Genomic DNA, 25,181 nt, shown 5'->3' on the forward strand with positions numbered 1-25,181 from the left:
AAACAAAACATTAGTTCCTAGGACAGGCTTTCTTACATGTGATAATGGCTGACTTAAAAAAAATTGTATGACATGGTTTGTTAGTGTATCATAGTATGATGATTAATTACAATACATTTGATGTTCTTGTGGTCACCCTCTTACACCTGAAAGAAATATCAGATTTAGTTGATCTGAAGTGTGTCAGTCTGAGTTTGATTGAAATCACATCACCTTAATCACAGCAGAACATGATCACGTCATTGAGAGCGGTGTCGTCTCCACTGATTCCCTGTGGCGGTTCTACCCGGGTCTGTAAGCCGCAGATTCCTTTTCCTTCACACGTTGGACTCCAGTCGCCCCAGGAGCCCCATAAGTTGCAGTAAGCCTCCAGCTCCTGACCTCCATTGCATTTGAACCTGGAAAAAATTCAGATGTGACAATATTACGATAAAATATGTAATTGTGTTGTTGGATTGAATGTCAGTCACATGATCACCTGAAGCCGACGGCCTAATCACTGCAATCTTGAACAGCAGCACGACTGCGAGTGTGAAATTAACTAAACTATTGATGGGGGAAAACTGAGTCCTTAAATGGCTAAATAAAACCAGGATGGGTTAGAAATGGTGTAAGAGGTTTACACTGGGTAAGAGATGTTATAACTTATAGCACCACACACTCACCTGATGTTGTTTGCAGCCGTATCATCTCCGTCTCCTTGGCGAGATTCAACTCTCAGGTGGAAAGATGTAAAGTATCCAGAAGGACACCATCTGATCAAATCCCACCCATCACCAAAGCTAAAGAAAACACAAAGAGGTTGCCTGATCAAATCAATCATTTTCAAGAAAAACCTCAATTTACTCATCTCTTAATGCAAGATTTGTTAATACTCATTACTTTCCTAAGCTGGACTCCACACGGTTAAATGTTTGGATAGCCCGAGAATCTCTGGACCGATCGACACAGTAAAGACGAATCCCATTGAGCGCTGTATCATCACCAGCAAGAACCATTGATTCCACCTTAAAACAACAAGACAGTCTTCCATTTGAAAGTTAACTAACCAAACCCATAGTAGTAACATTTATTTTCATGCTCTTTAGTATTACACAGACACTTAATCTTAAAAAGTTACCAGGAGAAACCTGGAATTAAATGACAAACAGCAACTCCAGTTTAACCTTTGAAGTGCTCATTTACCCCCATATTGGCAAATTCAAAATTGAGTCAATGCCCAACTTACATTCAGACTAAACCCTGCGGCGTATGTTCCACTTGGACATGCTCTTAGGCCCCCACGATCCCCAACCCATTCCATTCGGCACCTTCAGCTCAGATCTGTAAGGCCGGTCGGTGCTCACATGCCCAATAATGGCTAGCAGTGAAAACATCATGGAAAAGAAGTGATGCATTGCTACAGCACTGGCCTGAAAGCTGACTATTAGATTAATTTGTAGATAGACTATTTGCAACAAATAATAAAGCAGAGGACCATGACCTTCTCAAGTTTAGTTAGGAAGAAGCCTCATATTTATACACAAGATTAAGCAGAATCATTAACCATGATGTCCATCCCATCCAATCATAATACTCAAAGATCAACCCCTACCATATTTGGCATATTAAGAAATTATGTGTTATTAACAAAGTTCGGGAGGAGCACGTTCAGATAATTAACCCTAATTAAACACCTGTGGAGCACAATCAGATAATCAACCCAATCAACGAGTTAAGAGGTGTCAATATATATATATATACACAGCAGATAATCACACTTTGATTAAATTTCGGAGTACATATACAGAAAATAATAGATAAATGTAAAAAAGTGATAAATATAATGAGATGTCTTGCTGGAGCTGAATGGGGAGCAAATCGGCAATCGCTCAAAAGTATTTATGTTGCACTAATTGGAGCAACTATAGATTATGATAGCATGGTGTATAGTTCTGCCTCAAAAACTCAGCTTGCTAGGATTGAGGGAATTCAGAATCAAGCATTAAGGATATGTTGTGGAGCAATAAGATCTTCACCAGTGTCATCACTTAATGTTGAGACGGGAGTAATGCCACTAGGAATGATAAGGATTAAGTTAAGAATGAGATACTGGGCAAACATAAAAGGTCAATTGGAAAATCATCCAGTTAAGAATGTTTTAAGTGACTGTTGGGAATATAACTATAAAAAACTAACAAGTTTTGGATGGTTTATTAATGAGGAGGCAAGAGAAATAATTAAAGATGTTAATATTGCTACATGTGTGGTTCTGCCAGCAATTCTTCCTTGGTTTTCTCCAATGCCTTCTATAGATATCCAGTTACACAAAGACAAACATAATGAGGAGAATATCCTGGATAGCGTAAAGGTACAAGATGAAATAGATTATAAATACTATAGTGCCTCTCCAGATACTGATGGCTCGAAAGATCCAGGTTCTGGTACTACATCTGCAGCAGTATTTATACCTCAATTTAAAGTCAACATTTTGAAAAGAACATCAGATCACATTTCAGTATTTACATCCGAATTAATAGCAATTATATTATTGGGTCGAAGAAGTTCAGCCAATCAGATCAGTTATATGCACAGACTCATTATCTGCAATTGAAAGTCTAGCAAGTGGTATTTCTACAGCTAGACAGGACTTAATTTATGAAATATTACAAAGTCTTTTTAGAATCAGACAATTGGGAATCATTATTAATTTTCTTTGGATACCAGCTCATATGGGGGTGGCAGGAAATGAAGAGGTGGATAGTTAGCCAAACAGGCCATAAAATTTCAAGAAGTTGATATTAAAATTGCATTGAGTAAGGCTGAGATAAAAAGTATAATAGCAAAGGAAATTAGGAAGAAATGGCAGAAGGAGTGGGACAGTGGAAATAAGGGTTGACATTTATACAAAATTCAAGGAACAGTTGGTTTTGAAAGAAGAAACTTTGGAAATAGGAGGAAGGATGTTATAATTTCAAGAATGCGCATTGGCCATTGTCTACTAAATCAAAGTATGGTCAGGATTGGGAAACACCAGACTGGGTATTGTGACAAATGTAGTTCCAAAAATATGGAAACAGTAGAACATGTATTATTAAAATGTGAGGCTTATGCAAGAGAAAGATTTCAATTATTTCAAGCATTAAAGGGATAGTTCACTTTGAAATAATTTTTGATATGTTTTAGCTTACCTCAAGGGCATCCAAGATGTAGGTGTCTTTGTTTCCGCAGTAGTTTCAATTTTGATATTTTTAGGTCAAACCGTTCTTGTCTGTCAGTCATAGAATGCAGGTCGATGGTCACTGTCTCAAAGAGCATGCTTTGTCCAAATTAAAACAATTCCCCATCGTCCAAATGAAACAATTCCCCATCCTAAGTACACATTGATGGCCTAAGACACGAAACGAGCGGTTTGTGTGAGAAAATGAACAGTATTTATATCGTTGTTAACTCTTGAAAACAGCACACGTCCAAACGATCTGACGGCGCGGGCGGGTATAGATATATACATAGAAGTCGCTTGTGTTTTGAGACAGTGACCATAGACCTGCATTATATGACTGACAGACAAGAACGGTTTGACCTAAAAATATCAAAATTGAAACTACTGCGGAAAAAAAGACACATACATCTTGGATGCCCTTGAGGTAAGCTAAAACATACCAAAATTTATTTTCAAAGTGAACTATCCCTTTAAGAGAAATGGAAATGGAAGTCTAACCCTTTATATCAAAGCATTATTAGGTAATGGCCCAAAGCAATTTAAAATATATGAAGAAGTATTTCATTTTTTAAAAGACACTCATTTAAGTAACAGGATTTAGGTTACTACTACCATAACATTATCCACACTCCAATCCAGTAGGTGGCGGGAATGCACCATTTAAGTTTGGTTTGCCAACCGCCATTAAACTTGAGAAGAAGAAGAAGAAGAAGAATCACACTTTGAAAACATAATGAGATAAATGTGTAAGTGACGTTGAGCAAAAATGAAGTTAAAAGTAAAATAAAATAATTCATAAACAATAAATGGCAAGAACTATGGAATAATGAGGTCAAGGGAAGACAGTTGTATAGGATTCAGAAGCAAGTAGGAAATGGAAGAAGTGTTTTTAGGAATAGGAAAGAGGATACGATTGTTTCTCGTATTAGAATAGGGCACACATGATTAAATCATTCCTTGTTTAAGATAGGAAAACATGATACGGGAAAATGTAATTATTGTGATCAGGCAGAAACAATAGCTGATGTGTTTTAATAAAATGTTTAAAATATGGAAAAGAAAGGTTAGTACTTAAGAGGATAGTAAGAAAATTGGATGTGGTAGTATTCAGTATGGAAAGTCTATTGGGAAAGCAAGTAGAACAAGTAAAAATATATAGTGCGATAATGAAGTATCTCAAAGCAATAGGAGTAGATTGGAGAATTTGAAGTATAGGGGATAAAGTTTTTTTTTTTTTTTTTTTTTTTTTATTATTTAGTTGCTTATTGTTTTTTAGTGCTTCACACTCCAGTCCAGTTGGTGGCGGTAATGCACCGAAAGTTGGTTTGCCAACCGCCATAAAACACCAAACGAAGAAGAAGAAGCAATTCCCCCTTGGATGTATCCTATGCCATTAATTGACTTACAAATACATAAAGAAATAATTAAACCAATAAGCATACCAACTAAGTTAGTAAACAGTATGTAGATCGAGAATATGTAAGGGTTAATGCCCGACGAGGTGTCCATTATCAGGTTTTAATGGACGACGGCGAGGTGTGAACCGTCCGACGCGCAGCAGAGTTTGCCTCCGCCGAAGTCCATTAAAACCTGATAATGGACACCTCGAAGGGCCCCGCACCCCGCACGGACAACATAAATCGCCAGGGCGGCCTCAGGTCCCCAAACCTGTTAGCCATAGCCTCACAGCTACTGCTATGGGCTCAAACCAACTTGCGCTCACTCAGGGCAGCTCACGTGCCAGGCATGATGAACGTGGGAGCAGACATGCTTTCTCGGGGCAACGTTTCCCCAGAGGAATGGTCTCTCCATCCCCAGACGGTTCTCCTGTTATGGGAGGTCTTCGACAGAGCAGAGGTAGACCTCTTCGCCTCAGAAGACAACTGTCACTGCCCAATCTTTTTCTCAAAGAGCAGGGATGTGCTGGCCCACGAATGGCCCAGCCTCCCCCTCTATGCGTTCCCTCCAGTCTCTATGATTCCTCAGGTCATCAAACGGATCAGGTCATCGAACGGTTTAGCTCGGAACCTCGACCCAAATACGTGCAAAGTACCATTGGTCCTCTCCTTCCTCCAAGAGCTGCTGGACGCGGGACACTCCCTCTCCACACTCAAAGTATATGTGGCAGCTATTCACGTACAGGTGGACGGTTCTTCCTTAGGCAAGAGCGACCTTATAGTTCGCTTCCTCAAGGGAGCTAGAAGTATTAACCCACCCCAACTTGGGGCTTCCTGGATCCTCAAAATAGTCAAAGCGTATAGCACACTGTTTTAAATTGGGTTCCCACAGCGTTTGCAACTCAGTACGAGAGAACGTTCTCGTACGAGTACTGCGTTGCCTTGCCGTGCTATTCGCCCATATCAGGTGCTTCGCTTCAGTCGTTTAGATCTGCTGTATGGTGAGTTTTCTCCCTATTTATACTCTTCTGACATGTCCAAATTGGCGCGCTCAAGTTGGCAGGGCACCAAGTGCTCCTATTGGACCACGCGCGCCCGGGCACTCACCATAGGTTTGTGCAGTTGCCGCAGCACAGCCAATCAGCCCGTTTCGCGGGCTATTATGCTCTTGCTGTGCAGCTGCAATGCGTTTTAAAATAAAGGCTTCAATATTCTCGAGAAAAGGAGTTTTCCCACAGCGTTTGCAAAGCAGTACTCGTTCCCTTATCTCTAAGGGAACCGAGGTTACGTAAGTGATCTAGTACGGTTTCCAAAATTTCCACTCTGGCCGGAGTTTTTAGAAAGAATCGTTTTCAGAGGCGAATTATCCGTTTGCGTGTAAACGAAGGGCACAAACGAAGGGAAATGTCACCGTTTTTCAAAATAACCTTGTACGTGTAAACGGGGCCCGAATTAGCCGTCAAAGCATGCCCGGTTTTGATAAAAATAGCATCTACTTTATTTAAATTTAGGCCCCGTTTACATGTACATGGTTATTTTGAAAAACGGAGACAATTCCCTTCGGTTGTGCCCCTCGGAGAGGGGGTTCAGCAAAAAATCGGCAGCTGGCAGCAGGAAGTAGCCGCTAATAACCAGAAGTCGGAGGTGATGCAGCTGTGCTTATTTAAATAAAATACTTATATTAGAAATTATTTTATATTATTTTATTATTTTTTTTAATTAAATATAAATCAAGTAACGATGATCATAGACATAGCCTAATACAAAAAAGCAACAACATTAAGCTACACTTGAAATTATGAATTTGTACGTGTATAAATATAATTTATGAATGACTGTACATGTTTGTTAAATAATGAAATCTATACAAGAAATGCCTATGTAATCATATTGTATATATATTAAATATAGGCTACAGTAGCCTACATACCCATGTATTAAACTTAAATAATGAGAACAGGCAAAGGCAAAATTCCTTTCAGGATAAATCTCCAAATAGGCCCTATCTTCATTAGATTATAAATATTGTAGCTAATGTATTTAATGGTTTTTCATTAAAAAAAAAAATTGGAGTGTTCAATTCAGTTGTTTCAACTGGTTTTGCAGTTTTAGAATGTTTGAGCAGTGTGTATGATTGTCAACAATCTGGCCTTATTTAAACATGAACTGTTGACGAAATGCGTCGTTCGGATGTTTAATTTTCACACGGGGCGCGCACCATATTTACATTTTTTTATTTATTTGAAGGATAACCCCTTGAGATGCACCATCTCATTTTCGAGGGGGTCCTTAGAACAAGCAACAATACAGACAACAAAATTACATTGTATAACACATAATACTTCACATTCACACCAACATTCAGCTCTCCATAACTATCTCCTCACATACCAGCCCTACATTGATACAATAGGTATACAGTTATCACACATAACATGCAAGTTCAGTACAGTTCAGTATAATGAAGTTCACGTGACAGTTGAGAGTGGGTATAATCAAAAGCAAGAGCATGTATTCTGCAAATGATTGATGTAATGATGGCCTAAAGAGATTAACTGAGGTAATGGATCTGATTGCACTCGGTAAATTGTTCCAATCTGATGGAGCTTTAAATTTGAATGCCCGATGACCTACTTCTTTATTAATTTTGGGAACGTAAAAAAATAATTGATCGGTGTGGCTTAAATTATATGAAGAGCGAAATGAAATTAAATATTGTTTTAGATACGGAGGATAATTTAAGAAATTACGTTTAAAAATAAACTGAAGCCAGTGAAAATGCCTTCTTGAATTTAATGATAGCCAATTTAATAATTCATACATTTGGCAGTGGTGCGTTTTGTATGGACACCTCAGTACAAATTTGCAAAGACTATTGTAAACAACATTGAGAGGATGAAGATTTGTATCAGAGGTGTTCTGGTAGATTATATCGGCATAGTCAAGGATTGGGAGTATTAAGTAATAATTATTTTTCTAACCTGAAGGTTAAAACAATTGATAGAGGAATAAAGTATTCTAAGTCGATATGATATTTTCTTAATAACTGAGTCAATATGTGATCTAAATGACAATTGAGAATCAAACAGAAGAGCTAAATATTTAAACTCATCAACTTTTAACACTGGAGTTCCATCTATAAAATTAATTGAGTAGTCAGTCGGTATTGAGTTTGTTTTGTTTTAAACAGGATATAATAAGACTTCTTTTTGTTTAGCAGAAGTTTGTTAAAAGTAAACCAGTTTTGAACTACATCAAAATCAGACTGCAGTGATCGCTGAATGTACGAAATATGAGAGCTAGAAAAATTAATAACAGTGTCATCCGCATATAGCTGAATTTGACAGTTAGAACAAACTTGTGGGAGATTATTTATAAAAATAGAAAACAACAACGGTCCAAGAGATGAGCCCTGAGGTACTCCTCTATCAATAGTTTTAAAGTCTGAGCAACTTCCCTGATATAAAACACATTGTTGTCTATGGTGTAAATATGAATTGAACCAAAGTAAAGAAGATCTTGAAAGGCCAATGGCATACAGTTTATCTAAAAGAAGATAATGGTCAACTAAATCAAAGGCTTTGGTTAAATCAATAAATATGGCACCAGTTAATTTATTAGAGGCAAAAGAAGATGTAATATCATTGGCAATTTTTAGAAGAGCACTTGTTGTAGAAAAATTTGGCCGGAAGCTAGACTGAAAAGGAGATAGAATATTGGAATCATTAAAATATTTTGATAATTGATTGAAAATATTTGTTTTCAAATATTTTCACCACGCTATTAATTATTGAGATTGGTCTATAATTATTAAAGTCCATGTTGTAGGTTAACCACCACTGTCGATTAATGGGTACATAAATCACTCAAGATATGTATATCATTTTTAAAATGTCAAAAAAATGGTCTTAAAGACCATTTTTTTACGTTTTTGTATTAACAGTTTTTTTAAATGCATTTCGGTGATGACGTCACGTTGGGGAGAAGTGGAGGAAAGGTAGCCTCAGCCTAGCATTATGGTGCGTTCAAGTCATCTCGTATAGATCGTATTTACGAGTTAAACGCACTTGAACGCCACCACAATGTCGTAAATACTTAATAATTAAATGCATGGTCCGAGGAGAATGAATGGAGAGTTGGTGAATTGTCCTGGTGAGTTCATTTAGCAACGCAGAAATGAGCACTGGAGCTAGTCTACCATAGACTGTAAAAAATAGTCTACGAGCAGCAGTGCACTAACGGCACTTTTTTTTTTTACTGTCATTGAATAGCACCGAGTGAAAAATCAACGTTTTCTTTATATCTAAGCAGTGATCATGACGTTCTGCGCTATCTGAATACTCTCGTCTCGTCTACTAAGTTACTCGTCTCTCTAGTCACTCTCAATGCTCTCAAGGCGGGCTTTATTAAATTCTCTCCCCAACGTGACGTAATGCAATGCATTGTGGGGGAAAGGAGAATTGCAAGCCGCTGTAAGATAGTACCTACTTTTTCGTATTATATTCCGTTTTGTGATACCCAACAACATAAAATACAATGGATAACAGTTTAAATGTTTATTACCAACAAGTAAACTGCACAAATTCGATGAAAAAAAAAACCCTGCAACATGGCCTTTAATGTCATATTGACTACCATTTTTATACAGTGGAGTACTTAACTCTGGTGCGTTTCCAAGATAATGGGTTAGTGCATGTTGTCAATGATAAATTAAATAGATCAGACAAAGGGTAAGCCAGGACATGTGAGGCCATTTTCAGAAACGTGATCTCCAACCCATCTGGGCCTGCACTGCTATCTGAACCGTTCTAAACTGTCGATAACTTGCTGAACTTCTATAGGACTGATGAGTCTAAAGGAGAAGGAGTTTTCACAAATATGATTAGGAGTAATAAAATTAGAATTGAGATCAGAAAAGTCAGAGGGTATAGGACTACCTTTGGTAAAGTATTGATTAAATGCATCAGCAATTTCAGAGGTATCATTCATTATTTATTCGTATGAAATTATTTTGTTTTTTGGATGAAAAATTGGTTAAATTATTATTATATCGGATCAGTGTTACGAAACATCTGCGCTTCGGGATCTCGAAAAGCTTCGGAACGTCAGTTTCGCGTCAGCCATCCCTAGTGCCGCTATCCTCAGTCTCGTTCCACGTCCCGTTTGGGCATTGCACCTGAGGTGGTCTCTACAGCCTATATCCGCAGGTGTCTGTACGGACGGCTCGGGAGTTGTTACACCAGCTTTCTGTTCGTGTGTGTGTGTCACTACACACGATGGACGTTGTTTATTGGATTTTCTGTTGCGCCTAATAAACTGTTGCACAAATCCTCTGCGTTTGAGTTCTCTCTTCACGTTCCTGACAACCAGTCCTGTTTTAAAAGTATCGATTTGGCAAAGGTATTAAAAAAACAAACAAAAAAACAATACCCAACCCTAATGTGCAGAGCCGCCTTAACCTTAGGCCCCAAGGCTGAGAGGTTTTGTAGGCCCCCCATCCCCTCAATTTAAAGAGTCTCTTTTAAAAAAAGTGTAATATCTAGGTAATCTACACACCACAAAATGTGTTAGTTTCTTTCGAGACCTAGAGCAGTGAGTTTTCTCTCTTGAGCCAGAAAACACCATAATATTGTTATTAACATATCACTGAGCCCACTTGAGCATAAACACAAGACACTTTATTTAACAACCACACGCAGCAACTAAATTTCAACTTTATGCAAATGAGAAGCGATTTTCGCGAGCGACAACCAATAGGAAAGAAGCCCTTCAGTGGAGCTCAGCTCCCGTCACCGTCTCTCGAGTGCAGGAGACAGGAGAGTTCGAGGGTGATTTCGTTGTTTTAAATGATTTGACTGTAACTAACCACAAACATGGATATAATAAAATGATGCATAGAAAAGAAACTGTCGACAGTCTCAATGAGTTTAATTCATAGGCTACATTAAAGTTTGAGTGGAGTGTTGTAGTTTTATGATGCAAGTTTAGCACTGCTGCAGTTCATTTTACAGTTTCCCCTGCATTATGTTGACTATTAGGGACAAATTGGTTAATTTGATATAAATTCTTCTTCCCTTTCACAGATGTAACCCGCTTAAGCCTGGTTTATACTCGACGCGTCTGCACGAGCGCGAGGGTGTGCGCGGCAAAAATGACGTCATTGCGGCGGTGTGGGCGGTCGTGCGCGTTGGGTTCGCAAGACCCATGCTGAGTCCCAATTCGCATACTATCCGTCCTAAATAGTATGCGAAACTAGAATTAGTACGTCCCAAATCGTAGCATGTTGAAATGAGTATTCCAAAGATACCCGGATGGTCTACTATTTCCGGTTAGAATTCGAAGTGCAGATCAATGCACACTCTAACGGCTAATATTGCCCACAACCCATTGCGTGCGGGAGGGAGCTTTGCTGTGATGATGGTGATGTAAACCTGGCAGTCGGATGCAGCAACGGAGATGCGCCGTCAGTTTTTAAGTGTAAGAATTCAAATGTTTAACCCTAATTAAAGTTATATTTTATTGTCTCGTAATATTAATGGGTTTATGTTGTGCCAAAAAAGTACCGTGTTCATCTTGTAGGGTCCGATGAAGATACTGAGCGCCTCATTGCAGGCTACAAAACAATAAATAAAAAGGCTCTAGTACAGTGTCATGCAAGTGTCTTTTTTTATGTATTTATTTTGATGTTTCTGTCTGGGTTATTTGTATTAATACTGTGGCTGTACATATGTTAACTTTATCAGTCCAACCAAAGAAACATGGTTACTACACTTTTACTATAGTAAAAGCATGGTTCATTTTCATCGGGGTATTTTTAAGTATTATACATAAGTATAAGACTAAGTATAAAATACGTTAAACAATAGTTACACTATAAACTTTAAATATTTTAACTCAGAAAATAAGTAGCGCTAGCTTTCGTTACACACATTTGCACATGAACGTCAGAACCAGCCGCCTCACAAACTGCGTTTGGTTGATCTACGACGATGCCCTGCTTCACTCCTCAATTTGGTAAACACATTGTAAATGTATTGTGGAAAAAAAGATGGGAATAGTAAACAAAATTATATTGGATATATAAGAATGAATGAAATGTAAAATGTTTTGTTAACAGTCGCGGTGTGCGTAACTAGGCAACCACGTTTAAGTTCACGTTGCATGACGTCATCGAAGTATGTCCCAGAACGTGCATACTTTTTTGCTACACACTCAAAAGTATGTACTTTTTCATCACAAAAAAAGTACATACTTTTAGGTCGTAGTATAAGTAGGCGAACTGGGACTCAGACCCAATTTCGCCTGGCGGTGTGTGCGACGTTTTTTGTAACAACGCGCGCGGCTCCGCATAAGATGAACGACTTCGAGCCGAATCTGGCCGAGCTCGAACTTCTCACCACACCGGCACCCAGTTTGCGCGTCTAAATTAGTTGCTTACATTTAAAAATGAGCATACAATAGCATAAAAAGTATTTTTAATGGACATAAAGGTCCATGTTTAATAAAAATGTTCACGAAACTTAATGAAATGTTTAGTGAAATTAGAAAATATGTAAGAGATTGTTCATTTATTTATATTGTATACACATTCTCATATCCATATATTTTGTTTTATTGTCACTAGTAATAATCTCAGGGTTTACTGGGGGTTACACGATTCTTTTTGTAGTGTGGCATTGGTGGTGGTGTACTAAAATAAACATTGTCATGTGTATAGCTTCTTCTTCTAACTGCTGATTCCTGATGGTTTAGAGGATAATTACTTGAGTCGCTGTCACGAACCCCTGGTCGTGATCCTGGCTCTGGCTGATTTGAGATCGCTGGTGGGCGTGTTCTCCAGTGCTGCTGTCTTCTCACCTGAGGTTCATCATGTCAATCAAGCACACCTGTTCCATATCAAGCAATCTACTCTCTTATAAAAGCCAGACCAACTTTCCAGTCCCCGCCGGACCGTTGTACCATTCAGTACGAGTACACAGTTCAAGCCTGAACCTCAGACTCAGATCTCTCACCAGTACCTCAGGACACTGAACACTGGAACTGGACCACCAACCCTCTGTCCTACGAGAACATTCACCTCTCAGCTTACATTACTGTTTACAATTGTGGTTAATAAATTCACCTTTAATTGAACTGACACTCTGGTCTGTGTTTGAGTTCTGGTCCCCGGTCCTGACAGAACGATCCGGCCAGTATGGACTCAGCAGATCTAGAGCCAGTTCGCCACGCGGTTACCACTCAGGGAGCAATCCTGGATCAGCACAGCTTCGGGAGATTATGGGAGGACTTCAGGACTTGTCACTCCGTGTGGGAACCCTCCAGAATTCCCTGCAAAATCCTTCTCCAGCCCCCGAACTGGCCGAATCAGCCGCAGCTAACCCTGCCAGGGAACCTTGGGTTTCACCACCGGAGAGGTACGATGGGAACCTAGGTCAGTGTAAGACGTTTCTCATGCAATGTGGTCTAGTTTTTGCTCTCCAACCCCTCACCTATGCCACAGAGAGATCTAAGATTGCCTACCTCATTGGGTTGCTGTGAGGAGCTGCGTTGGAGTGGGCTTCAGTTCACTGGAGGAGACAGGACCAGTTTACTACCACCTATGTTGCATTCACCGCGGAGATGACCAAGGTTTTCGACCACCCGGTTCAAGGAAATGACGCTTCCATGAGACTGTTCTCTATTCACCAAGGACTCCGGAGCTTGGCGGAATACGCCATAGAGTTCCGGACGCTGGCTGTAGAAAGTGGCTGGAATGATGCATCCCTGCTGGCTGTGTTTATCAATGGTTTAAGTGAAAGATTGAAGGATGAACTGGTGACACATCCTGAACCTGTGAACCTGGATAATCTCATTGCTTTGACAATTCATATAGACAATCGCTGTCGGGAGCGACGACGGCAGAAACAACGCAACCCTGGCTGTGATGTCATTTCTCCCCGAAGAGATCACTCCCCAGGTCCGGTAAGCTCCAGATCTTTTCCTCGTCCTGTACTTCCGCTGGAGCCTGTGCGGCGAGAGGAGTTCCCGCAGGGCGAACCCATGCAGCTGGGTCGGAACCGTCTCAGTGCAGATGAACGAGAACGCCGTAGAGGAAACAACGCCTGCCTCTACTGTGGACAACCAGGTCACTACATCGCCAACTGTCCAAACCGACCGTTAAACCGGAGGGCTCGCTAGCCGGGGGGAGCATCCTAGCGAGCCGAGCAACCCTACCCCTGTCTTCCCGTCCACGAACCCAATTACATGCCACTATCTGCTGGAGGAACCAGACGCTGGAGCTCCAGGCACTCATTGACTCTGGAGCAGACGAGAGTTTTTTGGACACCACATTAGTAAGTCAGCTGGCATTAACCACGTAGAAGCTTAAGGAGCCACTGGGTCTAGTACACTTGACGGGAGGCTGCTTGCTCGAGTAACAACCCGTACCTGCCCTGTCCAGCTCCAGTTGTCAGGTAATCATTTTGAAGAAATCTCCTTTTTTGTTATTGACTCACCATTTATACCGTTAGTTTTGGGGCACTCCTGGTTAACCAAACATAATCCTCATATTGACTGGATATCTGCTAAGGTTCATAATTGGAGCTCTGCCTGTCTTGCTAGTTGTTTGCGGTCTGCTTTGCCTTCTTCTGTAACCCGCCAGAAACCTGAACCAGACCGGCCGGACCTGTCATTAATCCCTGTTGAGTACCACGAGATATCGGAGGTGTTCTGTAAACAACAGGCTCTCTCACTTCCTCCGCACCGACCATATGACTGCGCCATAGACCTGTTGCCTGGATCTACGTTTCCACGGAGCCGTCTGTATAACATCTCCAGACCAGAGCGGGTGGCATTGGAGGAGTACATTAACAATTCCCTGGCAGCTGGGATTATCCGCCCTTCGTCATCACCTCTAGGAGCCGGGTTTTTCTTTGTGGGTAAGAAAGACGGGACCCTCCGCCCGTGTATCGACTTCAGAGGTTTGAATGATATCACTGTAAAGAACAAATATCCACTACCACTCATGAACTCAGCCTTTGAATTTCTCCAGGGAGCTACAGTATTTTCGAAATTAGATCTCCGCAATGCCTACCACTTGGTCCGAATTCGTGAGGGAGATGAATGGAAGACAGCCTTCAACACCCCCCTGGGACACTTTGAGTACCTGGTTATGCCTTTTGGCCTGTCTAACTCACCTGCCGTCTTTCAGTGTCTTATCAATGACGTGCTTAGAGATATGCTGGGCAGATTTGTGTTTGTCTACCTGGATGATATCCTCATCTTTTCCCAGAGCCAAGCAGAACACATCCAGCATGTCCGACAGGTCCTCCATCGGCTACTGGAGAACCGCCTGTTCGTCAAAGCAGAGAAGTGCGAGTTTCACGCCTCCACTGTCACCTTCCTCGGTCACGTCATTGCCAGAGGTCAGGTGAGGATGGATCCGGAGAAGGTAAGAGCAGTCTTAGATTGGCCCCGACCAGATTCAAGGAAACAGCTACAGAGGTTTTTGGGGTTCGCTAACTTTTATAGACGTTTCATTAGAAATTACAGCCGCATTGCTGCACCATTAACTGCACTTACCTCCCCAGCTACACCGTTTCACTGGTCCTCTGAGGTAGAAGGAGCCTTTTTGGATCTCAAGAAGAGGTTTACGTCAACTCCCATTCTCATAAACCCTGACTCATCCCGGCAGTTTGTTGTGGAGGTGGACGCCTCGGATGTGGGAGTGGGGGCAGTCCTGTCCCAGCGGTCACCCGAGGATAACAAACTCCACCCTTGTGCCTTTCTATCCCATCGTTTATCTCCCACAGAAAGAAACTATGATGTCGGGAACCGGGAATTGCTGGCCGTGAAATTGGCTTTTGAGGAGTGGCGACATTGGCTAGAGGGCGTAGAACAACCGTTCGTAGTTTGGACCGACCATAAAAACCTGGAGTACATCCGCTCTGCGAAACGCCTGAATCCTTGTCAAGCCAGGTGGGCTCTTTTCTTTGGTCGCTTCAATTTTGCCCTTACCTACAGGCCCGGATCCAGGAATGTGAAGCCTGACGCACTGTCTCGGCTGTTTGAGAAGGAGGAGAGGATTGCAGAACCCGACACCATAATACCAAGAACCTGTGTCATTGGGGCAGCCATTTGGGAGATTGAGGGAGAGGTGAGAACGGCCCTGCAGCACCAGCCTGATCCAGGTAACGGCCCCCCAGGTCGTCTGTTTGTGCCTCTCTCTGTCTGTTCATCTGTATTACAGTGGGGTCACTCCTCCAGACTCTCATGCCATCCTGGAGTGGCTCGCTCTTTAGCCTTCCTGCGCAGACGGTTCTGGTGGCCAGAGATGAAGACCGATGTCCAGACCTTTGTTTCTGCCTGTCCTGTCTGTGCACAGAACAAAGGTTCCAACCGACCCCCCCCCAGGGTACCTGCAGCCGCTTCCCATACCTCGTCGTCCGTGGTCTCATCTATCGCTGGATTTTGTATCCGGGCTACCACCCTCGAAGGGTATGACTGTGGTTCTCACTGTGGTGGATCGTTTTAGCAAGTTTGCACGTTATCTGCCTCTGCCCAAACTGCCTACAGCTAAGGAGACTGCCGAACTCCTAGTCTCTGTGGTGTTCACGGTCCACGGCCTACCCTTGGACATCGTCTCGGACAGAGGTTCACAATTCACCTCAGCCGTTTGGAAGTCATTCTGCCGAGCCATCGGGGCCACCGTTAGCCTGACCTCTGGGTTCCATCCTCAAGCTAATGGCCAAGCGGAGAGAGCCAACCAGAAACTGGAGACCACCCTGCGTTGTTTGGCTTCTTCCAACCCCACGTCTTGGACATCTCAGCTTCCATGGGTGGAGTACGCCCACAACACGCTTCCCACATCTGCCACAGGTCTGTCACCCTTTCAATGTGTCTATGGTTTTCAACCCCCTTTGTTTCCCTCTCAGGAGAGAGATTTGGCTGTCCCCTCCGTCCAAGCTTATATCTGCAGATGTCATCGCACCTGGCACCGAGCCCGTGCCACCCTTCTGAGGACCTCTGCCCAATATGAGCGCCACGCCAACCGTCGTCGGACTCCTGCACCCTCCTATTCCGTGGGGGACAAGGTATGGCTCTCCACTCGGGATCTCCCGTTAAAGACAGACTCTAAGAAATTATCACCTAAATACATTGGTCCCTTGGTGATCGAGAAGGTCATCACCCCTGTGACCGTCCGTCTCCGACTGCCTCCCACTCTCAAAGTCCACCCTGCCTTCCATGTATCTCTGCTTAAACCTGTGCTTATCAGTCCACTACTCCCTCCTCTCCCAGCCCCTCCACCCCCCCGGCTTATTGATGGTCATCCGGCGTTCACGGTTCACCGGATTTTGGATTCCCGTCGCCGGGGGCGCGGCTTGCAGTATCTCATCGACTGGGAGGGCTATGGACCAGAGGAGAGGAGCTGGGTCCCCCGGCAGCGTGTTCTGGATGCTGCTCTCATACGGGCGTTCCATCGTTCTCACCCTGAGAAGCCTGGAGGATCGCCTGGAGGCGCTCGTCGGGGGAGGGGTACTGTCACAACCCCCTGGTCGTGATCCTGGCTCTGGCTGATTTGAGATCGCTGGTGGGCGTGTTCTCCAGTGCTGCTGTCTTCTCACCTGAGGTTCATCATGTCAATCAAGCACACCTGTTCCATATCAAGCAATCTACTCTCTTATAAAAGCCAGACCAACTTTCCAGTCCTTTCCAGGTTGCATGATACGGCTGCAACCAACATCAAGTGAGTGTGTGCTGCTATAAGTTATAACATCTCTTACCCAGTGTAAATCTCTTACACCATCTCTTACCCATCCTGGTTTTATTTTGCTATTTAAGGACTATTTTCCCCAATCAAAGGTTAAGTTAATATCACACTCGCAGTCGTGCTGCTGTTCAAGATTGTGATTGCTGCAGGTGATCATGTGACTGACACAACAGCACAATATATTTTATCATAATATTGTCGCATCTTTTTTTTTTTTTTTCAGGTTCAAATGCAGTGGAGGTCAGGTGCTGGAGGGTGACAGCACAGACTGGGGCAACTGGGGCAACTGGAGTCCAACATGTGAAGGAAAAGGAATCTGCGGCTTACAGACCCGGGTAGAACCGCCACAGGGAAGTGGAGACGACACCGCTCTCAATGACGTGATCATGTTCTGCTGTGATTAAGGTGATGTGATTTCAATCAAACTCAGACTGACACACTGCAGATCAACTAAATCTGATTTCTTTCAGGTGTAAGAGGGTGACAAGAAAAGCAAGATCAAATGGATGGTAATTATTGATAATCCTACTATGATAAACTAACATGAACCATGTCATAAAAAAATAAATAAAAAAAAACAACAAAAAATAAATAAAGCCTAACCGGATGGTCAGGGCATTTACATCCCGTCTATTACTGGAGTTGAAATTATTTTTCATTCTTGTAGGTTAGTGATTCTTCTGAAGACTCCTGAACTTCTGCTGAAACGTTTGTCAAATATCAACATTAAAGACTTTCTAAACCGAACCTTGTAGTTTCACATTGTTTTGCAGAACACTTTACATCAGATCGTTCATTACATTAGTGCATGTGGCAGATGGTCTAAAGTGACTTATATTGCATTCAGAGTAATAGTCTTATCTGTTCATGCGTTCCCTGGGAATAACCAACATGCTCTACTACAGGAACACTACATTAAAGTGTAATATTTTCAATCCTGTTAGCCTAAACCTTTTACTTTTCTAAAGATATAATTGTATCCATATATATTTGTTTATAGCTAAAATGGCACAATGCATATTCAGAAAATTATTTGATGCAAAAAATACAAGCCTCATTTTAATATTTGAGAAGATTGTAAACTCACTTCTGCAGCAAGTCTCACAAACGGTGCCAGATTCAAGAAACAGTTATGAATGAGTAACCAAAGACTGTAATATTCTGAGGTTTAAGTTCTGTGCCTCAGTTTTCTTTGTTTCAGTTAGTCTTCTAAACAAGTTACAAATGGTGCGGAAAAAGACAGCGTTGATTGCCTCTTTGGATACTGATACGTCATTAAACTCTCGACGTCTAGCTGACTACACCTTTGATTCAAAGAGCGATTATTGTATTTTATACTTTTAATAAGTTTTCACATTTGCATTTTTATTATATTCAAATTTATTTGTATAGCGCTTTTCACAATACATATTGTCTCAAAGCAGCTTTACAGAAAGTGCACTTCAGAAATGTACATGGAAAAATACAGTTAGTTAATCATGTATTAATTTAGGGCATAACATATCGCCAGCGTTGAGTCGTCTCTTCACGGGTGTTGGGGCATCTGAAGTCTCCATGAGAGGCTGGATACAAACTGGAACAGACAAACTCTATTTACCTTTGGACTAGCGTCCTGAGATAACAACAGAAAAGCAGATGGGAAATAATTAGCATAGCTGCTGTTCATAATATTAATGCATTCGATCTGATTCAATTGTAGTAATAAAGGTAAGTATTATGTGAACGCTTGGCTAAAGAGATGCGTCTTTAATCTAGTTCTCTTTCGAGTGCAGTGCTCCTGTCTGCCTCGCTGCCTCCTGTGAGTGTGTTTGCTTCGGTGCTGTAAGCTCCGTCTTAGCCTCGTATTTCTTTGTTTTGAACCATCATTTACTACAATTTCTAGTTGTTTATATTACTACTAAATACAGCTTACCCAACATCTCAGATTAACCTGACATCGCTAGCTTCCGTTACAACTAGCACAACACGCTAGTAATTCGCAAGCCTGTTAACGCTCCACCCGTGCGCTCAGCTATTTTTATTTTATTTTTCTCATTCATAAAAAGCTCAGGTGAGTAAGAATCAGTCAACAAACACGGTGAGTAATGTCTTGTCCTGTTATTGTCACCTGCACTTCATGTCACATGTTTAGCATAGCCTTCTCTGTTGGCAATATAGAATTTATATGTGATAAATGCAAGGAGACAGTTAGGCTGACGGAGAAGATTTCAGAACTAGAGACACGCATCCAAACTTTAATTGAGGATAGTAAGAGTGCTAGAGCTTTAGATAATATTTTGGATGCGCCTAGCATAGTGAACGGTTCCAGCTGAAGTAGCGCCTGCGCAGCCGGGTAAATGGGTGACAGTGAGGGATCGCTCTAGTCGCGGATCAAAAAACCACTCTTTCGTTCCGATTACCATAAATCGATTTGCCCCGCTCAGTGAAACACCCACTGAGAACCCTGTTGATTGTGCCCTAGTAATTGGTGATTCGATCACACGGGACGTGAAAATAGAGACACCAGCCACCATAGTCACATGTTTGCCGGGAGCCAGAGCGCCTGACATCAAAGCAAATTTAAAAGTGCTGGCAAATGCTAATCGTAAATTCTCTAAGATCATTATTCACGTCGACACTAATGATGTTCGACTCCTCCAGTCGGAGATCACCAAAATTAACATTAAAGAGGTGTGTGAACTCGCAAGTACGATGTCAAGCACTGTAATTTGCTCTGGCCCCCTTCCTGTTCGCAGGAGTGATGAGATAGTTAGTAGATTGTGTTCACTTAACGGTTGGCTGTCGTTAAGTTCATTTTACAGTTTCCCCTGCATTATGTTCACTATTAGGGACAAATTGGTTAATTTGATATAAATTCTTCTTCCTTTTCACAGATGTAACCCGCTTATACCATGGTCACTTGCCAAATAACACATTTTTAAAACATTAGTTTATATTTGAATTAGTTTTACAATCGAAATTTCTAAAGTTTTTACAAACAATAACTTGGTTTCGGAGATATTTATAGTCCGCTCAGCTCGTAGAACCGTTCAGTTTTGTTTTGATACATTAAATTGTAAACAGATACTTTGACTGCCTGTTGCTATGGTTACTCACAGCTGATGTAGCCAGCGCATTTATTTATTAATTTCGAACGTAAACAGTCAGTTTCACCAGAACTCCTTTACTAGGTGTCCTCTATCACTTTCTATTGGACACCCTGCAGCCAATCAGAATCGAGTATTCACCCAGACCATGGTATAACCAGTGGGTAAGGGTTTCATATTACTTTGAAGGTACCCCCGGGAGCCGCCATTGGCTAACAAGCCTTCACCTGCTGTTAGCATCCCATTGACTCCCATTCATTTTGGCGTCACTTTGACAGCGAATAACTTTACATCTGAGGCGTTTAAAGACTCCATTTGTCCATGGTTTATTTCTAAAGAAACATGACAATGTATAAAAGGCTCCATTACCTTGTATCTTACGTTATGCCCCCGTAGAAGCAGTTTTTTGTAAAAGTAGGCTAACGATTGCGTCATAACCACGCGACTCTCTGGAAATTACCGTAGAGACAGGAAGAGAAGCTCGCATGCAATCGGGGGGACGTGGAGGCATAAAGTCCGATAAAGTCAAGAGAGAAGCCCATAGAGAGTAATGACGTTGCTCCTGCTCCTAGCTCATGGACAGATCCTACTCACGCTTTCCATCTCTGCAAGATTCGGAAGGGAATGGTTCAGATTTCGTTTGGCACAGCTACTAGAAAACTTACAACTGTCAGGCAGGCTGCTCACGTCACATCCACGTCGTCAAGCTCAGTTTGAGTCTGGGCAGTACGCTTGGCAATCAGGAAATGAGGGCTTCTAATGTGCTTCACTTTCTCTCCGTTGAAACCTATGGGGTCGCTGTGTCCAGTTTATATACTGTTTATGGGTATAACCTGTGATAAAGCAGTCTTCAAACACTACCGTGTCTGAACCACAAGCCCTCAGTTGCAGAAAATGAGTCGTACTCAAAGAAGTGATCGTCCACTTAAAGATGAAGATGTGGCATTCAAACTCTTCTGTTTCTTTGGTTCAGCCATTAGTAGGCCTAAGTTTGTACATAACGCATTATTCACTTCTGCATTGTTTTTCTGTAACTTTTATTTTTTTTTCAGACAATTGCATTGTAATGCTTATTTATATAGTGATGTAATATTCATAGTGTACTTTTCAGTAATGCAGGTATAAGTGAAATGTTCTACAAAAAAATTATAAATATAGCTCTGCCATTGCATTTCACTGATCTTTATGTATTTTGTTCAAGAGATTATATATGCTGCTGTACTTTTTAAATGTACTCTTATGTATTTTGTTATGAACACAAAAATAAACTACAGTAAAGTTTTCTTGATTTGAAAGTCTGTATGTCTTAACATTTATCTTTAATTATTTTTGCACTTTTAATATATCATTTTAAATATTGAATAAAACAGCTTTATAATAAAATATTAGTGTAATGCAAATACATTTTAATGCTATTTAAATGTTCAAGTACATTAAAATTAAGCTTCAAATATATTACTTTAAGACATGAAAGTATATTTATAATGAACTGTAAAGAAAGTACTTGAAGTGCTTCCATTTTAGCACAATTTAATATATTAAAAATAAAGTGCAAATAGCTTAAAATTGATCTTAAGCATATCTTAAAAATACACTTAATATACTTGAAGTTGTTTCAAAATAATAAATTTTACTGAGTATATTGCTTGTATGTTTCGAAGACACTCATAATGAATTTGTAATGTACTTGTAACACAAATAAAGTACACTTTAATATCACTAATCATATAATTAGTCCTTACAAAGGCGTATACTTAAAGTATAAGTAAAGTATACTTAAATTTGTTCTAATTTAGCACACACAAGTACACTAAATACACTTAAAGATATGCTTTACTACAGTTGAATTACTACTAAAATATACTTGGTACAAAATTAGTTGTTTCAAAATAGCAGACTTCAAGTTAACTAATCATTAACACACTTGAAGTATATACTGATAAATAGTCTGGCTAAGTATACTAAGCATTTTTTTTTTTTTTTTTCACCAGGGATTGTGTACAATGTTGTTATGTATCTTGTTTAGAAGAAAAGCATTATACTGGATTGGCAGAGATATACAGTAATAGTTTGTTATTTATGTATGTGTGTCTATACCCATAAGGAGGAGCCGAATTGTGTTTTTAAGTGTGTGTGTGCTCAAGGACACAAAAGACTGTGATTCTACTTATAGAACCTTAAAAAGAATCAAATCAGCCATCTTGGTTGAGTTTACTGGAGTTCAGGGACATGAAAAGGTGAAGATTAGAACCTAAATTTGGTGGAAAACAACAGGTTTCTGATGAGTTGATTGCCTCTTTGGATAATGATATGTCATTAAACCACCAATACCCAGAGCTGAGGAAAATAAACCCCAAGTGAAAAACAACAAGCTCGGAGTTGACGACTCCTTTGACTCAAAGTGTGATTATCTGCTGTATACATATACACCTCTTAACTCATTGATTGAGTTGATGAACTGATTGTGCTCCACAGGTGTTTAATTAGGGTTAATTATCTGAACGTGCTCCTCCCAAACTTTGTTAATAAAACATTATTTCTTAATATGCCAAATATGGTAGGGGTTGATCTTTGAGTACTATGATTGGATGGAATGGACATTGTGGTTAATGATTCTTGTGTATAAATATGAGGCTTCTTCCTAACTAAACTTGAGAGTGTTATGGTACTATACTGTCTCTACTTAATCATTCTCTGCAAATTAGTCTAACTATCAGTGTTCAGGCCAGTGCTGTAGCAATGCATCACTTCTTTTCCCTGATGTTTTCACTGCTAGCCATTATTGGGCATGTGAGCACCGACCGGCCTTACAGATCTGAGTTAAAGGTGACGAATGGAATGGGTTGGGGATCGTGGGGGCCTAAGAGCATGTGTCCAAGTGGAACATACGCCGCAGGGTTTAGTCTGAAGGTAAGTTGGGCATTGACTCTGTGGCTAATATGGGGGTGGATGAGCGCTTCAAAGATTCAAAACTATAGAGTTGCTATTCATTTAATTCCAGAATTGAAGATTGTCTCAATGTTGTTTTAAGGTGGAAACATATGTGTTTGCTGGTGATGATACAGCGCTCAATGGGATTCGTCTTCACTGTGTCGATCGGTCCAAAGATTCATCAAGCTCACGTGACTACACTGTAAATGAGTCCAACGTAGCAAAGTAATGGACTCCGATTATTAACAATTATTGCATTTAAGCTAGATAAGTAAATTGAGGATTTTCTTGAATAACAATTGATTTAATCAGGCAACTGTTTTCTTCAGGTGGGGTACTTGGGGACTTATCCAATGGTGTCCTTCTGGATACTTGACAGCTTTCCAGCTGAGAGTTGAATCTTCCCAAGGATCTGGAGATGATACGGCTGCAAACAACATCAAGTGAGTGTGTGCTGCTATAAGTTATAACATCTCTTACCCAGTGTAAACCTCTTACACCATCTCTTACCCATCCAGGTTTTTTTTTTGCTATTTAAGGACTATTTTCCCCCATCAATAGTTTAGTTAATATCACACTTGCAGCTGTGCTGCTGTTCAAGATTGTGATTGCTGCAGGTGATCATGTGACTGACACAACAGCACAATATATTTTATCATAATATTGTCACATCTCTTTTTTTTTTTCTTTTTTTTTCAGGTTCAAATGCAGTGGAGGTCAGGTGCTGGAGGGTGACAGCACAGACTGGGGCAACTGGGGCAACTGGAGTCCAACGTGTGAAGGAAAAGGAATCTGCGGCTTACAGACCCGGGTAGAACCGCCACAGGGAAGTGGAGACGACACCGCTCTCAATGACGTGATCATGTTCTGCTGTGATTAAGGTGATGTGATTTCAATCAAACTCAGACTGACACACTGCAGATCAACTAAATCTGATTTCTTTCAGGTGTGGCAAGAAAAGCAAGATCAAATGGATGGTAATTATTGATAATCATACTATGATAAACTAACATGAACCATGTCATACAACAGTTGTAATGTTAATCTGTAAATACAGCTGGTCATTATCACAAAAATAAAGCCTAACCGGATGGTCAGGGCATTTACATCCCGTCTATTACTGGAGTTGAAATTATTTTTCATTCTTGTAGGTTAGTGATTCTTCTGAAGACTCCTGAACTTCTGCTGAAACGTTTGTCAAATATCAACATTAAAGACTTTCTAACAGAACCTTGTAGTTTCACATTGTTTTGCACAACACTTTACATCAGATCGTTCATTACATTAGTGCATGTGGCAGATGGTCTAAAGTGACTTGTATTGCATTCAGAGTAATTGTCTTATCCATTCATGCATTCCCTGGGAATAACCAACATACTCTACTACAGGAACACTACATTAAAGTGTAATATTGTTAATCCTGTTAGCCTAAACTTTTTACTTTTCTAAAGATATAATTGTATCCATATTTGTTTATAGCTAAAATGGTACAATGCATATTCAGAAAATTATTTGATGCAAAAAATTCAAGCCTCATTTTAATATTTTGAAACTCACTTCTGCAGCAAATCGGTCCGTGTAGCCTACTTGGCGGCCAACGGATTTTCGTTTTGAAAGGAAAAAGACAAATGAAAAACGGCCGGTTTCCCGTTTACCATTAGTAAATAGGAAAACGGAAAACAACCATTATTCGTTTTTTGTTTTGATCTTAAAAAACGGAAAACGGAAAACGAAAAACAATCTCGTTATCCGATTGTCCTTGATGTGTTTATAGATGGAAATCGGAAATCAAAATAATCCGTGTATCATTCGTTCAG

At 40.7% G+C, this 25,181-nt stretch overlaps 2 protein-coding genes across 2 annotated transcripts; one reads left to right on the forward strand and one right to left on the reverse strand.

Annotated features, from left to right (window-relative positions):
- Nucleotides 1-214: 214 nt before the first annotated feature.
- Nucleotides 215-998, reverse strand: LOC311097054 (vitelline membrane outer layer protein 1 homolog; the record flags this gene model as incomplete). The annotated part of the gene is made up of 3 exons (XM_084136515.1): nt 215-398; nt 666-782; nt 883-998. 3 exons carry the CDS (start codon nt 996-998, stop codon nt 215-217), a joined length of 417 nt encoding a protein of 138 aa, XP_083992641.1.
- Nucleotides 999-22,987: 21,989 nt separating this feature from the next.
- LOC311098154 (vitelline membrane outer layer protein 1-like) lies at nt 22,988-24,592 on the forward strand. Its single transcript, XM_084138219.1, has 6 exons — nt 22,988-23,343; nt 23,465-23,589; nt 23,694-23,807; nt 24,064-24,245; nt 24,311-24,341; nt 24,516-24,592. The coding sequence occupies exons 1-4, from the start codon at nt 23,173-23,175 to the stop codon at nt 24,242-24,244; spliced, it is 591 nt and encodes a 196-aa protein (XP_083994345.1). The 5' UTR covers nt 22,988-23,172; the 3' UTR covers nt 24,245; nt 24,311-24,341; nt 24,516-24,592.
- Nucleotides 24,593-25,181: the final 589 nt, after the last annotated feature.

This window comes from Abramis brama, assembly GCF_963993115.1.
Source record: "Abramis brama genome assembly, chromosome: 15".
NCBI lineage: Eukaryota > Metazoa > Chordata > Actinopteri > Cypriniformes > Leuciscidae > Abramis > Abramis brama.